Below are 16,822 nucleotides of genomic sequence, written 5' to 3'. Positions count from 1 at the left end.
TCTGGGAACAAACTCCAAGGATTGTGGGCGCGAGACCATGAGACATCAGGAGCCTCATCCATTTTACAGACAGCTCAGGCTCACTGGCAATCACACATTGCACTGTGGCTACCCATCAGCCTCCAGAAAAGGCGAAGCCAGAAGAAAAAGAAAAATGGAAGTAAGATTTGGTATAATTATAAATTGGGGGGGGGTTGTTGTTGTTTTATATGTGGGCTGGTACTGGCACACAAAATCAGGGCCTTGTGTTCTTGCTTGGCTTTTTCCCACAAGGTTGAGGTTCTACCACATAAGCTATATCTCCGCTTCCAATGTAGACCCCTCTCTCAATAATATTCTTTACAATCTTCTAATTTATTGCTCCTTCCAAGAATCTATGTAATTGAGTGGCTTGAATTTCTTCTCTTTACCACCGGATTGGCTATATGTCCTTGAGCTAAGTTACTCTGGGTTTCATTTTCTTCATCTGTGAAATGCAGAAAATAATCCCTGCCTTGCATAGTTGTTACAAAGATCAGAAATAATGCGTCAAATGCTTGGTACACTCCTCAGCACCTCACAAGCCCTCAGTAAGTGGCAACTGTCATTGGCTTGACAGCCTCATCCATCCGTGTGAATATCTGTCACTTTGCCCCAAGTGTCTCCTAAGCAGATTTGCTACAAATGTCAATGTCAGATTTTTACTGTAATTTTGGTATAATTATTATAGTATGCATAACTTAACCATATCCAGCCAGAATTATTAGGTAGTAGGATGAAAGAGCACATTACTTCAAATTGTGTGTGTGTGTGTGTGTGTGTGTGTGTGTGTGTGTGTGTGTATGCTGGTACTAGGGCTTGTACCCAAGGCCTGGGCACAATCCCCAGCACCAAGGGAAAAATAGTAGGTCAAAATGCTTTAAATGTTTTGCTTTGCCTTTTCTATGAGGTTGGTGATATGCTTTTGGAATGTTTTAATTAAATATGTATTAAAGTGTAAGTCTTTATTTTGGGAAACTTTTTAAAGTTATTTTCTTAATTAAATTCTACACAGCACCTCAACAGGGTATTTAGCCTCTAAGCATATAAAAGGAATTGGGTAAGACTCATTTTCTTTCACATGAAGGTAAAATAAGGATATCACTTAGGTGAGATAAACATCCAAAAGTTTCTTCATGCTTTTGCATGGTTTTCTGATAGTTTGTGTCTGTAATAAGATAGAAACAATGTTCTCCCTCTGTGAAAGGATGCTCTGTGACAGTAACTGGCACTACACACTCATCAGAGAATAAGGCATTTCTGAGATGCCCCTGTTAAATGTCATTCCTGTGTCTCCCAGGTCCAGAGCACCTCCATTTAAGAGTTGTGAGGAAAGTAATGAGAGGTTAAATCCTCAAAATATGTAAAATTTGTGAGATAAAAGTTTTATACCATTTAATTTTTTTTAAATGAGTGGAATGCTATGCACAGTGGCTCACACTTGTAATCCTATAGCTACTTGGGAAGCAGAGAGCAGAAGGACTGAAGTTTGAGACCAGCCCAAGCAAAAAGTTAGTGTCCTATCTCAGTAAAAAGGCTAAGTATAGTGGCACCAGTCTGTGATCCCAGCTATGTGAGAGGTCTAAGTAGTAAGAACATGGCCTATGGCTAGCCCCAGACAATGAATGTGAGACCTTACTTCAAAAATAAACTAAAACAAAAAGGGCTTCAAGGTGTGACTCCATTGGTAGAGCACCCATCGAGCAAATATGAGAACCAAGTTCAAACCCTAGTGGAAAAAAACAAAAGTTAAGCCAGGCCCTGTATTCCTGTATGTATGTGTGTGTGTATATACACACACACATACATATATATACATACATACATATATATATATATTCACACCTGTATTCCCCAGCACACAGGAGGCTGAAGTGGGAGAATTGTTTGTGCTCAGGAGTTTGAAACTAGCTTGAGAAACAGCAATATCTTGTCTCAAAAAACAAAAAATGGTTACTAGTAACATCTTAAATTTCATTTTAATTTTATGATAACTGCAATGTAGAGTTAATAACTGAAGAATTACACTATAAACTCAGCTCTTTTGTATAATACTTTTACCAGTTACATATTTCTTTCATAATCTAACAGTAATGTAAATTTACAACTCTATCTTAATAATGTATTGTTTTTTTAACCTGAAATAAAGTTGTGTTTCTCATCATAAACTACAATAAGAATGGAATTAATTTGGTTGTATAAACAAAATAGTCTTTGCAGCTTTTACAGGTTTCAAATGAATGGATTTTTCAAAACATAGAAATAAAGATTTATTTTAAATTTTAGTTAACTATACAAAATTTACTAGCCATAATAATTTTGTTTTATTTGCTTGTTCTCTTTCTAGGATTTACTAACCAGACATAAAGTGCTGGTCGCAGATTTCTTAGAACAAAATTATGACACTGTAAGTATAAATCATTTTTAAGACTATACATCTTTCTTCATCTTGTTACTAAGGAGCTGGCTGGGGTCCTTTTGTTGTACTTGATAGAAATTGCAAGTATGTGACGTAGAGTTCTTTTAGTGTCGCTTATTCTGAGTCTTTGTGTGCCAAAGGCTTATGGGCTGTGCAGACAGACACAGAGGCTTACAACTCCAAGCCCAGAGAACTAGAGACTTAGGAATCCAGTCCTTAGAAGTAGGGACCTACAGACCTTTGTGCTCAAAAGCTTACTGCTTTTGGTTCTAATTGCCAGAGACCCAGCACTCAGTAGCTAGCAAAATCCTCAGCACTGAGCAGCAACTAACATAGCAGCATTTGGCAAAACTTGGGGCCAGCTAGTGCTGCAGTTCTCGAGCCTTGGGTGTTGCAGTTTCCTAGCATTCAAGACATGGAAAATCTTAGAACTCTTTCAATGACCAGGACCTTCTCTGTACTCCCACTGTCCTTCAACACCTGCCACATTCTCTACTACTGCCATTTTCACTGCCACTCTTTGTATTATCAGTCCAGCCAATTCCACTTATGATTGAAGTCACCAACAGGCAAGAAAAGGCCATTTGGGCCCAATATCACAATACCATGAGGCAATTGGGTGTTTCCATTTTGATTCGACTTGAACATCCAGCTTATACAGCCAGGTTTGGGAAAGTGGGGGTAGCATGCAAATTAAGCACAGCTTCAAGTTCTACCAACCATAGGCTTCTTGCTTTGGTACTAAGGAGGAACATATTCTCCCATCATGAGTAAGAATAGTTGTAGCATCACTGTAGTTTCACTGAGGCTTGTCTTGCCTGGGATTCTGCCTTTCAATGCCAGTGAAAGTTATCTGATGTGGTTGTGACTAAAGCAAGGACTCCTGGAGCAGTCCTAGCATCAATTGTAGTGGTCCTTACTGGTAAAGTGTTCTCAGAGTATTAAGTGTCCAAATCAGCCATGCTGCCATGATGTTGCCTGAGACATAAAACTGCTCAGCTCAGTTCCTCACTCCAGGCTGCCAGGCCCACTTCCATTCAGAGTCAGTTTTACTTAGCTACAGGTGTAGGGGGTAGTGGGGAACTGCAGGATGCTTACCATGAAGACTTATTTTAAAGAGCTCAACATAAAAAACATTCTCAACAGCATTTAACAATGCCTCACAGCATTTGACAATCATTAAACGTGGTCAGTCAGCTCCTGCTCTAGTCTCCTAGGGAAAACTGGATCCTTGTTTGTCTCACTTTCCCATCTTAAATATTTAGGCAAGGATTCTTATTTATCATCCATAAGTGAAATAAACCATACTCAATCATATACCTGATAATTTAGGAAAACAGGTTGGTAGGAGGTCAGGGTTCTCATCTTTCATATCTCTGTTGTGCTGTAGAACTTCAAGGGATGACACCACTTGCTTACTTTGATGTTAAATAGAAAAACTCAGGGGTCTAAGTCAATCATAGTGTTTATTGACCATAAAAAAAGATCTTGGGTTCTGCCCTAGTACCTCTGAAAGGTATTAAGAGGCTGGGTACTGGTGGCCCATGCCTGTAATCCTAGCTACTCAGAGCCTGTAATCCTAGCTACACTGGAGGCTGAGATGTGAGGATTGTGGTTTGAAGCCAGCCTGAGCAGGAAAGTCCGTGAAACTCTTATCTCCAATTAATCACAGAAAAAGCCAGAAGTAGTGCTGTAGTTCAGGTAGTATAGTACTAGCCTTCAGCCGTGTGCACAGCTTGCCCTACTACACAGGTATCCCCAGTTTTTGCTCTGCTCTCAAGAGGCTGGCAGTACTCTTCTTATCCTGAACTCTCTTGCCTTCATCCAGACTGCTTGCTCCTCCCAGGCAGTGTCTCTGAGCAGAATGCCCCAGCTTGCCTGGGGATGCCAAGCTTCCCCAGCTGCTGTGCTCTGTGTTAAAGTGAAGGATTTAGAGCATAATTGGTGACCACATAAGGACACAGGAAAACATACTGGCAGCTCATGTGCCAGTGTCCATCACTTCTGATTAGAAGTGCTCCAGAAAGGCCTGATGGGGTTAGCATGGTCAACTTCACACCTCAGCTGTTCACACTGTGGACTTGACAGTCTGACCCTTCATAAGTTGCTGAGTAAACCCCAATGTGTGTTTACTATTTCCCCAAATTGTTTGTATACTCTCACTGCCAGGCTTAATAAACAAAATTTTTAAGTATCATAAAGTGAGTTATCTTGTAATTTTTAATGTTTTACCCAAAGGATATAATGAGAGAACTCAAAATTATATTTTTTGAGTTAATTTCTAATTCACAGAAATAAACTATGTCTCCTGTATCCCTTGGCCTTCTCATCCTATAGAAGCTTCTCCTGTAGAGAAGGAGGCTAAGAAAGTGAGCCTTGAGAGGAGGTAACAAATTGTATAAGACATGTACCCACTGCCTTATGTATGAAACTGTAACCCCTCTGTAGATCACTTTGACAATAAATATGAAATTATTCAGACAAAAAAGAAAAGGAAGATTATTTAAAACTGAGTTCATTAAGAGCAAAAAAGAAAGAAGGAAAGAAAGAAAGAAGGAAGGAAGGAAAGAAAGAAAGAAAGAAAGAAAGAAAGAAAGAAAGAAAGAAAGAAAGAAAGAAAGAAAGAAAGAAAGAAAAGAAAAGAAAAGAAAAGAAAAGAAAGAAAGAAAGCGAGCCTCCATGAGACTGGGAATGTGACTTAGTGGTAGAATGCTTACTTAGTATGCATGAGACCCTAAGTTCAATTCCTCATATACTACATAAACAAAAGCCGGAAGTGGTGCTGTGGCTCAAGTGGTAGAGTGCTAGCCTTGAGCAAAAGTAGCTCAGTGACAGTGCCCTAATTCAAGCCCCAGAGCTGGCAAACAACAACAACAACAAAAACTCCAATACATTAGCCTCCAACAGACAGCAGTAACCAGCTGGGGGCTCAGAACAATGAACACAGCCTCCTGAAGATTGGACCAAGTGAGCTAATGAGAACTCACTGCTGTTTTACTTGCTTCTGTTTTCTTCCCATTAGATTTTTGAAGACTATGAAAAACTGCTGCAGTCTGAAAATTATGTGACTAAGAGACAGTCTTTAAAGGTAATACCAAATTTCTGTATGTCCCTGTAAATTGATATCTTCTTAGCAAATTATATCTATTACTGGTAAGTAGATACAGAAAACTTAATGAATAATTTTTTTGTGTAACTTGAAAAGTAAAGTTTATGCTATGATTGTACTTTGTGGCAAAATAATATTAAGTGTCCTGACTCAGATACTTTTTTTGTGTTTGGGCCAGTCTTGGGGTTGGAACTCAAGACCTGGATGCTGTCCCTGAGCTTTTTCACTCAAGGCTAATACTCTATTACTTGAGCCACAGCTCCACTGCTGACTTTTTCAGTGTTAACTGGGAATAAGAGTCTCACAGAGGGCTGGGGATATGGCCTAGTGGCAAGAGTGCTTGCCTCATATACATGAGGCCCTAGGTTCGATTCCCCAGCACCACATATACAGAAAATGGCCAGAAGTGGCACTGTGGCTCAAGTGGCAGAGTGTTAGCCTTGAGCAAAAAGAAGCCAGGGACAGTGCTCAGGCCCTTAGTCCAAGCCCCAGGACTGGCAACCAGCCAAACAAACAAGCAATAGTATCACAGATGTTTCTCCCCCAGCTGGATTTGAACCATGATCTCAGATTTCACTACCTGAGTAGCTTAACAGGCCCTACCTCAGATACTATTTTTTAAATTGTTATTATAAAAGTGATGTACAGAGAAGTTGCAGTTACATAAATAGATTTTTTAAGTAACTATAAATAGCAAGTAAAATTTAATGTTAAAGTAGAATCTACAGCTTTTCTGCTAAGGAATAAAAGAAAGCCCAAGTTATTTTGTGCAGAACTATAGTTCACACCTAGGGAGTTTTTTTTTTTTTTTTTTTGGCCACTGCTGGCACTTGCACTCAGGGCTTGAACACTGTCCTTGGCTTCCTTTTGCTCATGGCTAATACTCTCCCACTTGAGCCACAGTGCCACTTCTGGCTTTTGCTGTTTATGTGGTGCTGAGGAATCGAATCCAGGGCTTCGTGCATGCTAGGCAAGTACTCTACCGCCAAACTACATTCCCAGCCTTAGGGAGTATTTTTTTAGATGAAAAGAACTACCTGGATGAATATAGGAATGGATTTCAGAATGAAAATTCGGTGAGGCTCCTATATAAATGTCTTATAGAGGGCCAGGAGTTTGGCCTAGTGGTAGAGGGAGCATGCACGAAGCCCTGGGTTTAATAACTTGGTATCACATACACAGAAAAAGCTGGAAGAAGTGCTATGGTTCAAGTGGTAGAGTACTAGCACAACAGGCAGAAAGAACAGACCTTGTCTCTCCCAAGTCTTTCTATAGACTTAGAGATATCTTGGAGAATAAAAAAAAAAGACAAAATATGATACATAAAAGTGAAAAACTGAGATTTCTCTTCAAAATGTACGCTCAGTAACAGATTAAGTTCTTAATCCTTTATTTTTGAATGAGTCAATAACTATTTTATGATGAAGTGGTATTTATCTTACAGAATAGAGTCTCATATTTATGCCTGGGTTGGCCTAGACTGTTAGCCTCCTAGTTACACTTCCCATGTAGCTAGGATAACAGGCATGTAGTTGAGATGCGAACTCCCTAACTTCTTGGCCAGGTGGGTGTCAAACTACCATCCTCTTAATCTCAGTCTGAATCTCCTACGAATCCAGGCATGAGAGACACTGGGACCAGTCCCAAGAATATTTTCTTCATCATATTGTATTGCCAGATCTAATTCTCTGAGCTCTCTAGTCAGCCAGTGTTTACTGTAGATTGCTTTAAATACGTCTACTATTGAACAAATAACATGCTCAAATTACAGTTACAACAAAGGCTCTGGAATATGAAACAGCATTCCCTAAGAATTAACAGAATAATGTTTTCACAAGTCAGCTGGACTGAAGATACCTCAGTGGTAGAACACTTGCCTATTTTGCACAAGGTCCTGGGTTCAATCCTTAGCACCATGAAAGAAACCTAAGAAACACATATGTGAGGCTACATAATCAAATGCACAAAGCTTTATTTTTTTTTAAAAGGCCAGATTACACCGAAAAAGAATCTGAGAAGAGGGTAAAAGATGAGCTAAGCTGGGTGCTAGTGACCCACACCTGTAATCCTAACATACACACACACACACACACACACACACACACACACAGATGACAGTTTGTCAAGTGTGGTAGCTCAGACCTCACATCCTATCTACTTAGAATCCTGAGATCTAGAGGATTAGGATTCAAAGCCAGTCCATGACTCCTGTCCTAGATGAATGATGAAGTCGCTATTTGGCCAAGGGGAGGTGGGGAGCATCGGCTAGAGCTCTAACTCTGCCCACAGACCACATCCCGATAGTTACAAGAAATTGTAGTCAAGCAATTTGATCTAGCTTGTTAAAAGTACAGGTATATTATTTACAAGTCAGGATGATGACATTCATGACAATCCACTTATTTCTAAAAGTTGAATACAGTCTTAAGCTGGCAATTCTTTGTTTATGTTCCAGTATTAGGGATTGAACAAAGGGGCTCATCTTCTCAGGTTTTTCACTCATGTGACTCCAGTTCTAGCTTTTGGCTAGTCAATTGAGGATAAAAGCCTTGTAGGATTGTGTGCCTGGGCTGGCTTCAAACCTAGATCCTGAGATCTCAGCCTCCTCAGTAGCTAGGATTATAGGTAAGAGCCACCAGCTCCCAGCTGTGCCACACTTTTTTTTTTTTTGGCCAGTCCTGGGCCTTGGACTTAAGGCCTGAACACTGTCCCTGGCTTCTTTTTGCTCAAGGCTAGCACTCTGCCACTTGAGCCACAGCGCCACTTATGGCCGTTTTCTGTATATGTGGTGCTGGGGAATTGAACCCAGGGCCTCATGTATACGAGGCAAGCACTCTTGCCACTAGGCCATATCCCCAGCCCTGTGCCACACTTTTTAAACATTTACTTTATCTGTGATTTCACATTGGCTATGCCAACTTTCCCATGTGTTTATGTCCTTGCTGGTCTAGCTTCTCTTGTAACCAACAGATGACTTTTTAGCCAGTCAATCAGCACAGTTTATTGAGCCAGTCAGTCAACACAGTTTATTGTCCTTCTGTATGTGCACAAGGTGACCCACCTAGGGAAGCCTTGTGAGTGCTGCTGTCTGTGCCACACTTGTAGTGAGGAGGCCAAACTGCCATGGAACTCACCTCCAGGCAGAGGCAGTGACTCAGCACCATACCCTCCCACATCCACAGGACATGCTAAGAGCATGCAGACATAATGGTGCAGCCTAGTTCCACATCCACCTACCTATAGAATGGAATTCATAAGGATATCCTGTCCCTAAATAATGGGGACTCTAGGGGGAAGATGGTAACTGGTCTAGTAAACAAAGGTCTACTGTGTAAAAGAGCTCATAAATTTCTCAAATCCCTCTCCTTTTTAGTCCAAGTCTGTCAAATATTGGACCAGATCTCCTTCCTGCCTTTTCTTATCTTATCATCACCAAGTAAACACTTCTTATTTGTAAACTAGTTGAGATAGAATCCCACTCATGGTAAGAACTGTGGAACTTTTATTTATTTGTGTGTGTGTGTGTGTGTGTGTGTGTGTGTGTGTGTGTGTGTGTATGAAAGAGAAATAGATGGTTGGGGATCAAACCCAGGACCTAATAATACATGCTAGCAAGTCCTCTACCACTGGGCTACACCCCTAGCCCAGAACTATATGTATTTATTAAGTAAATCAAACTAAATTCAACAAATACTCCTAGTCATTATTCCTATGATGCATTATCTCTGGAAGGGATTGAATCGTCTGAATAAACATGGGCTTGGGGTTTGGAATGCCACTGGGTTCCTACCAACATGTACATGTGTTTAAAAATGAAAGCCTGTCAATCTAAAGCATATGGTATATGTCATGATTAAAGTGGTAGAGTACTTGCCTAGCAAGCTCAAGGCTCAGAATTCAAGCCCTAGTGGTGCACAATAAAATAAAACAGGAGAAAAGCCAGGATCCAGGGGTTTAACTCTGTAATCCTAAGTACTCAGGAAACTGAGATGTGAAGATTGAGGTTCAAAGTCAGTCTAGGCAGACACTTATCTCCAATTAACCAACAAAAGGCAGAAGTAGAGGTGTGGTTACAGTGGCAGAGTGCCCTCCCCCCTTGAATGAGAAAGCTAAACAAGAGCAGAAGACCCTATATTCAAGGTCCAGTAGCAGCACACACATGTTAACTGCCCCCCCCCAAAAAAAACACCTCATACAAGCTTGAGAAGTACCTAAACAGAGCAAGAAGCACTCACTGCTACATGCTACCTAATGCTCAATTCTAGCACCCAGTCTCTTCCTCTTTCCTATGATTCCCCAGCTCTAAACTGGAACACATACACCTCCCTTTCCAAACTTATTGTTTCCTTATTTACAAATGCCTCTCGACTCTTGAGGGATTTTTCCTGTTCTTAAGCCATTCAGAACTGTGACACTGGTTACTTTTCCTACCCTTAATCCTTAACATTTAGATGTCTCACACCACATATATTTGATTTAAAACGTTGTAAAACAAAAAACTAGCTAAATAGTAAAAACAACAGATAAAGCAAAGGTAAAACATGTAGAAACTGATAAAGACGGTTACTTCAGAAAGAGCTTACTTTTTTTTATATGCTGGATTGATTATAGACAGTGGTGTTGTTCAAATGAACTGGTGCCACCCTGTTCAAAAGAATCAAAAGGTAAGACCACTGTAAAAAATGTGTTTGTACAGGAGTATCAGGTTCTTTACTCTGATAGACAAATGTTCTGGGGAGTTCTGCTGGTGCCATTTTGACTTTTCCTTTTGGTAATTAGATCTGTGTAACAGTAGATTCTGATCAGATGGAATCATATTTGCCTGTGTAGATTCTATAAGACCTTGTATACAGATGTTTCATAATTGTAGAAAATGGGAGAGGTTAGGTTATTATTATAGCTATCAACGTTGTAAGTGATAAACTGGCTAGAGTTCTAGTCTATTTTCTGATCCTAAAGTATTTGGCACTTGCTACTCCCATTAATCCTATTCTAAGTTTTCCTAGACTGTCTTGGTCTTGGAGTGCTTTGCTTCCAGGTATCAACAAAAAGTAACAGAACATTTTTACCTCATGTGACCGAGTTTAGTAAATTCTTATCTTCTCTGAAGTCTACCATTTAATTAATAGCAAGAAAGATTATAATTTGAAAGAAGCTCAGTAGAATATTTGGATCTGGTCAATTTCATTAAAACACTTACAAAAAACTTCTCAGTGCCATTTGCTGCTCAGTTTTACTACTGCCATGAGGAATAGACACTAGGAAATTTAAATAGACAAAGTATTATCTTTTTTCCCTAGCTCTTAGAGTAGAATTGCTTTATAATGTTTTGTATTAGAATGAATGAAATGCTGTGTTTTCTTCAATGTTGTTATAACTAGAAGTTCCACATGTTGGGTCCAGCCACTCATCCCAATATGCCAAGTAAGCCAAGTGCCAATGGCTCCTGCCAGTAATGCCAGTAACTCCTCAGGAGGAGATCTGAGGATTGCAGTTTGAAGTCAGCTCAGATGTAAATAGCCCAGGAGACTCCTATCCCTAATTAATTACCAAAAAAGCCAAATGTGGAGCTGTGACTCAAGGCAGAACCTTAGTGGAGTATATCTACTATGTATCATCTATGTTTCCACCATCTGATTGCTATAGGTTTAGGACTTAGTACACTCCAGTAAAAGCAAGTTTCTTATAGCAGCAGTGCGTTCAGCCATATTGTTAGAGGGTCTCCAAACATTAAACCTTGTGGCGTGTTTCTGTGGGCTCTTTTTGTTGGTTTGTTTCCTGTCTTTCCTGGGTCTTGACCTTGGGGCACTCACTGTCCCTACCCAGGCTGGTTTCCAATCTTGATCCTCAGATCTCAGCCTCTTGAGTAGCTAGCATTATGGATGTGAGCACTGGCACTGGTTTTAGAATACTCTTACATTTTGGGAACTATTCATCCATTAGTATAATATGTTTTTCTTTACTTTTTTATCTTGGCAGTACCTAGCTTGTTGTTTTATTTTATGTGTTTGTGTGTGGCGGGCTGTGTGCATGCCAGTAATGGAGGTTGAACTCAGGGCCTAGGCCTAGGTGCTATTCCTTAGCTTTGGTTTGGTCAAGGCCAGTGCAGTACCACTTACCACAACTCTACTTGGAAGGGTTTTTGGTAGTTGGTTGGAGATAAGTCTTACAGACTTTTCTTCTCTGGCTGGCTTTTACGGCAATCCTCAGATCTCAGACTTCTGAGTAAGTAGGGTTAAAGGCATGAGGTACCCACTCAGCCTCAGTACTGATGTCTGAAGGTAAGGTTTCACAGTTGATAGTCACCACTGCCCCTTGAACCACTCCCCTTATCCCTTGGCTTTTTTTTTTTTTTTTTTTTTTTTACAAAAACTTCCTTAGCTACTTGATGGGCAAAGATTGGAGAATATTGGTTCAAGGCCAGATGGGGCATGAAAGTTCATAAGAGTACATAGATATCAACCAATGGCTGAGCATGGTAGTACATGCCTGTTACCACAGTTACTAGGGAAGCATAAGAAGATCGATCACAGACCAGGCTGGTCCAGGTATAATCAAGGTTCTACCTCAAAAATAATTGATGCAGAAAGGGGCTGGAGGTATAGCTCAAGTGATAGAGCATCTGCCTGACAAATATGAGGCCCTAGTTAACACACAAAAAAAAAAGAAGTAAAAGAGAAGAAAGACTTACAGCACTTAAATATGGATATGGTCAGGCACAGTAGTACACGACCATATTCCCAACACTTAGGAGGCAAAGGCAGGTGGAGTTTAGTTCAAGGTCAGTCTGAACGAAATCAAAAGATCCTGTCTCAAAAAAACTAATCAACATGGGGCTGGGGATTTGGCCTAGTGGCAAGAGTGCTTGCCTCCTATACATGAGGCCCTGGGTTCAATTCCCCAGCACCACGTATACAGAAAACGGCCAAAAAACCCCCCAAAAACCTAATCAACAAACAAACAAAAATCTTAACATGGATTCAGGTCAGCGGTTGTCCCCCCTCACAATCCCTTTGGATCAGCTTTTATAATAAAAGTTATATGATCTTAGCCAAAGGAAGTGATGGGTATTTGTAGCGTCAATGTTGTTATCCCCATCTTTCCTGAATGCCTGAGGAGTAACACATTGTTGTGAAGATAATTCCAGTAAGAGATGAAAAGATGTTTTTTTTCCTGGCTGTCTCTTCAGCAGCAATGACTGGCTAAACACCTGCATTAAGTACTGACAATAGCAAAAGCTTAAAGTAATAGCAACCACAGTTTTTATACCTGTTTTTTTTTTTGTTTTGTTTCTGGTGTTTGGATTTTTTTCTTGCTGTGTTGCCCAGGCTGGCCTGAAATTCATGGGCTCTAGTGATCCTCCTGCCTTAGTCTGCCCAGTAACTGGGGCCATAGGTACATACTGCAACCCTGGCTTATACCTGTTCTTTTTTTCTTTTTTTGTATTTTTTATCCAGTCCTCGGGCTTAGACTCAGGGCTTGAGCACTGTCCCTGGCTGCTTTTTGCTCAAGGTTAGCACTCTGCCACTTGAACCACAGCGCCACTTCTGGCCATTTTCCGTATATGTGGTGCTGGGGAATTGAACCCAGGGATTCATGTATAGGAGGCAAGCGCTCTTGCTACTAGGCCATATTCCCAGCCTGCCAGTTCTTTAAATAGGTACCTAAGCACTCTCCCTCAGCTTTTTTATTTTTATGATACGGTTGTTACATTTGTTTGTTATAGCTGAGTGAGAAAAAAAGGGAGGTATATTTGAGTAATAAAATTGACTATGATCATAGCTCTGACCTTGAGTTTTCTTGTAGCTGCTAGGTGAACTGATCCTGGATCGTCACAACTTTGCCATTATGACCAAATACATCAGCAAGCCAGAGAACCTGAAACTCATGATGAACCTCCTTCGGGACAAAAGCCCCAATATCCAGTTTGAAGCTTTTCACGTCTTTAAGGTAAAGTACAAGCTATAGAAGGAATGTTGGGGGCATTTCCTTCCTTCAGTTTCAAATGACAAGCTCCCTGCTTTGTCCTTTCCCTTAGGCAGGAGTGGGAAATAAATAGGTGATCTTTGTGATATAGATGACTTCAATGAAATTTTAGAAGTACTGCAATGAATGCTTTATTTATGATTTTACAAATGTTTGATAACTAATTCAGATCTCTAAATATTTTCTCTTTTTAAATATTTATTTTCTGACTAGGTTCTTGCACTAGTTTAATTACATAAATTCACTACTTAAGTGCTGCCATTAGGTTAGTCTGCTTCTTACCATTACATATGAATTATAAATTCAGAGAAATTTCATAGGCACAGTGACCTGACCTCAAGGAGCCTGTCCCCTAATACCTAATTCCAAAATTAAATGATGGTTTTCAAATTAAAAATCACTGAATAAAGGAGGCTTGTGTCCGTGGGTAAAGGTCTCCAGAGGTCACCAGAGCAGCCAGATGGAGACATCAATAAAGCTGATCTGTGTCCTATACTGAGCTCAGAGCTTCTTTTGCTTCTAAGAGAAAACCCCTGTATTTCCCACTGAGACAATATGTGTCACCATCTCCTCAAAGTTGCTGGAACCACCAAAGATTGAGGTAGAGTCTGGGTCCTGAGTGCAGGCTTGGGACATTACTAAAGACTGGTACTCTACCACTTGAGCCACACCTTCATTTCTCGCTCTTGGTTGGTTAATTGGAGATGAGTCTCACACTCTTCTGCCCAAGCTGGATTTGAACTGTGTCTCTCAGAATTAGCCTCCTGAGTAGCTAGAATTACAGGTTTGAGCCTTCAGCAACTAGCCCTTAACACCTTTTTTGTTTGTTCAGTTGTGGGGCTTGAACTCAGGGCCTAGCTGCTATATATGAGCTCTTTTGCTCAATCAAGGCTAGTATTCTACCACTTTCAGCCACAGCACCACTTCTGGTTTTCTGGTGGTTATCTCAAGATAAGAGTCTCATAGACTTTCTTGCTCGGGTTGGCTTTGAACTGCAATCCTCAGATCTCAGCCTCCTGAGTAGCTAGGATGACAGGCATGAGCCACCAGTGCTCAGCCTCAACACCTTTCTAATGAAGGGACTGTAGAAGGAAGGCTGTGGGCCATGTCATTCAATCCCCATAGAAGTGGCCACTGTTGTCGGAGTTGAGACCAAGCTTTATATAATACTGTGCAAAACTGCAGTGTTATGGAAAGATTCAGTGGGTGGTAAGATAGAAATAACCTACTTCCATTTTCAGATCCGAATTTGGATCCCTTAATCACTGGACAGAGCAGGAGCATTTAAAAATAGTGGATCCCTGATTTCCTTGAATGTGTGTGTAAACTGGTCCTACCCTGTACCCCAACAATGTTCCTTCCACTGAAGTAGGAACTCAGTTGTCTACATTCCAAAAATAATATTTTGCAATTAAAAAAATGTAACAGCTGAGCCCTAAAATTTTCACAGTTCTTTATTAATAGTTTTTCTCCCAAAGTACCTTCTATAAAGGTGCTGAAAATGTGGGACACAGTACAAAGACAGTACTGTGTTGGCTGGGTTATTTGTTAATGGCTCGTTTTCATTAACTTGCCAATAAAGTAAGGAATTCCAGTAAGATGCCATGTCTTATGTGCTCTGTAGCACTAGCAGCAGGGTAGGGTGTAATGCAAAAGCCTTCCACAGAAATAGAGACCCAGGCTGGGAATATGGCCTACTGGTAGAGTTCTTGCCTTGTACACATGAGGCCCTGGGTTCGATTTGTCAGCACCACAAATATAGAAAAAGCCAGAAGTGGTGCTGTGGCTCAAGTTAGATAGAATGCTAGCCTTCAGCAAAAAGAAGCCAGGGACAGTGCTCAGGCCCTGAGTTCAAGCCCCAGAACTGGCAAAAAAAAAAAAAAAAAAAGAATAAAATTCAGGAGACCCATGTTATTCTTCCTCAGTTGCTAATAGCAGCTCTGAACATAGCCATCTAAAGCCATTTCCTCACTTGTAAAAACAGCAGTAAAAATCTAAAATCTAGTTCTAAATACTGGTCATGAGACCTGTGTCTGATGTGTCCCCACTCTTTGCCCTAATACCCTCTCTAAGTTGCCAAGAATCATGTTGTCTCTTTCTATCAAACCCTGTAGGGGGTCGCCTGTGGAATGGGTCTCACACTCAGAGCTGCTAGAACTCAGGCATGGCCAATGCTAGGAATGGTCCTGAGTACACGGCTGTTTCTCAGATCCCAGCCATTGCCACAAAAGCCTTTAGCATGAAAGTTCCATTTCTTCAAAATACAAAAGCCAGCCTAACAATTCAGCTAAAAAAATATGTGGTGCAGGATCAGTCCTAAACCACTGCGATGGTGTATGCTTATAATCCCAGCTACTTGCAAGGGTCATCTTTAATTCTCTCAAAACTCAATGAAGTTTTGGCAATGAAAAAGATGAAATACTAGTACATGTTGCAGCATGGCTGAGCTTAAAGACATCATGCTAAGAAGCCAGAGACCACATGTAAGATTTCAATCAGCATGAAATCTCTAGACTAGGCAGAATTCTAGGGGTAGAAAATAGATTAAGAGTTGCCAGAGGGCTGGGGATATGGCCTAGTGGCAAGAGCACTTGCCTCGTATACTTGAAGCCCTGGGTTTGATTCCCCAGCACCACATATACAGAAAATGGCCAGAAGTGGCGCTGTGACTCAAGTGGCAGAGTGCTAGCCTTGAGCAAAAAGAAGCCAGGGACAGTGGTCAGGCCCTGAGTCCAAGGCCCAAGACTGTCAAAAAAAAAAAAAAAGAGAGAGAGAGAGTTGCCAGAGTTGGGGAATGAGTTGGAGCCTTTCTCTCATGCTTGAGAGCTCCATAAATCACATTTCTGAGGCATGTTATATAAATGGAGGGATACAGGCAATAAGGCCACAATTTAGAAAGGACTCACAGGCAGTTCTATTAGTTTACCTTGTTTGGGGCTTTGCAAACAGACTTTTCTGAATAACTGAGGACAGCATAGCATAAAGAATCTGTTCTGGACCTAATAGTCAAGAGATCCAGTTCCCACAGCTAAGCAAAAGTGTGTTCCCGTGGGCCCCTAGCAGCCCACTACCCACAGGCAAGCACCCTGCACCTGGGCACAGCTGGCTCCAGTGAGCAGTCACCTTCACCTTCAGAGGACCAGAGTTCAAGAGCCATAGAAACAGAAGAATAGAATATTCTTGAGAACAAACAGCAATTTTCTGAGGTTGATATTCCAGGGTATAGGCTTAAGTAGAGTTAATCTAATGAGGCTAGTCTAAAACTCCACATTTTGGAAACAGAGACCTAG

At 40.8% G+C, this 16,822-nt stretch overlaps 1 protein-coding gene across 3 annotated transcripts in view; it reads left to right on the top strand.

Moving 5' to 3' along the window:
• The window catches only part of Cab39l (calcium binding protein 39 like), a 95,885-nt gene that overhangs the window by 71,168 nt on the left and 7,895 nt on the right, over positions 1–16,822 (top strand). For all 3 annotated transcript variants that reach the window (XM_048341410.1, XM_048341412.1, XM_048341411.1), the window contains 3 exons: positions 2,366–2,425; positions 5,460–5,525; positions 13,353–13,496. In XM_048341410.1, coding sequence (XP_048197367.1) covers positions 2,366–2,425; positions 5,460–5,525; positions 13,353–13,496 — 270 coding nt within the window. The remainder of the gene's footprint in view (positions 1–2,365; positions 2,426–5,459; positions 5,526–13,352; positions 13,497–16,822) is intronic.

Source organism: Perognathus longimembris, chromosome 3 (genome assembly GCF_023159225.1).
Source record: "Perognathus longimembris pacificus isolate PPM17 chromosome 3, ASM2315922v1, whole genome shotgun sequence".
NCBI lineage: Eukaryota > Metazoa > Chordata > Mammalia > Rodentia > Heteromyidae > Perognathus > Perognathus longimembris.
The sequence above is the reverse complement of the archived record's forward strand: the minus strand, read 5'-3'. Positions and strand labels throughout refer to the sequence as shown.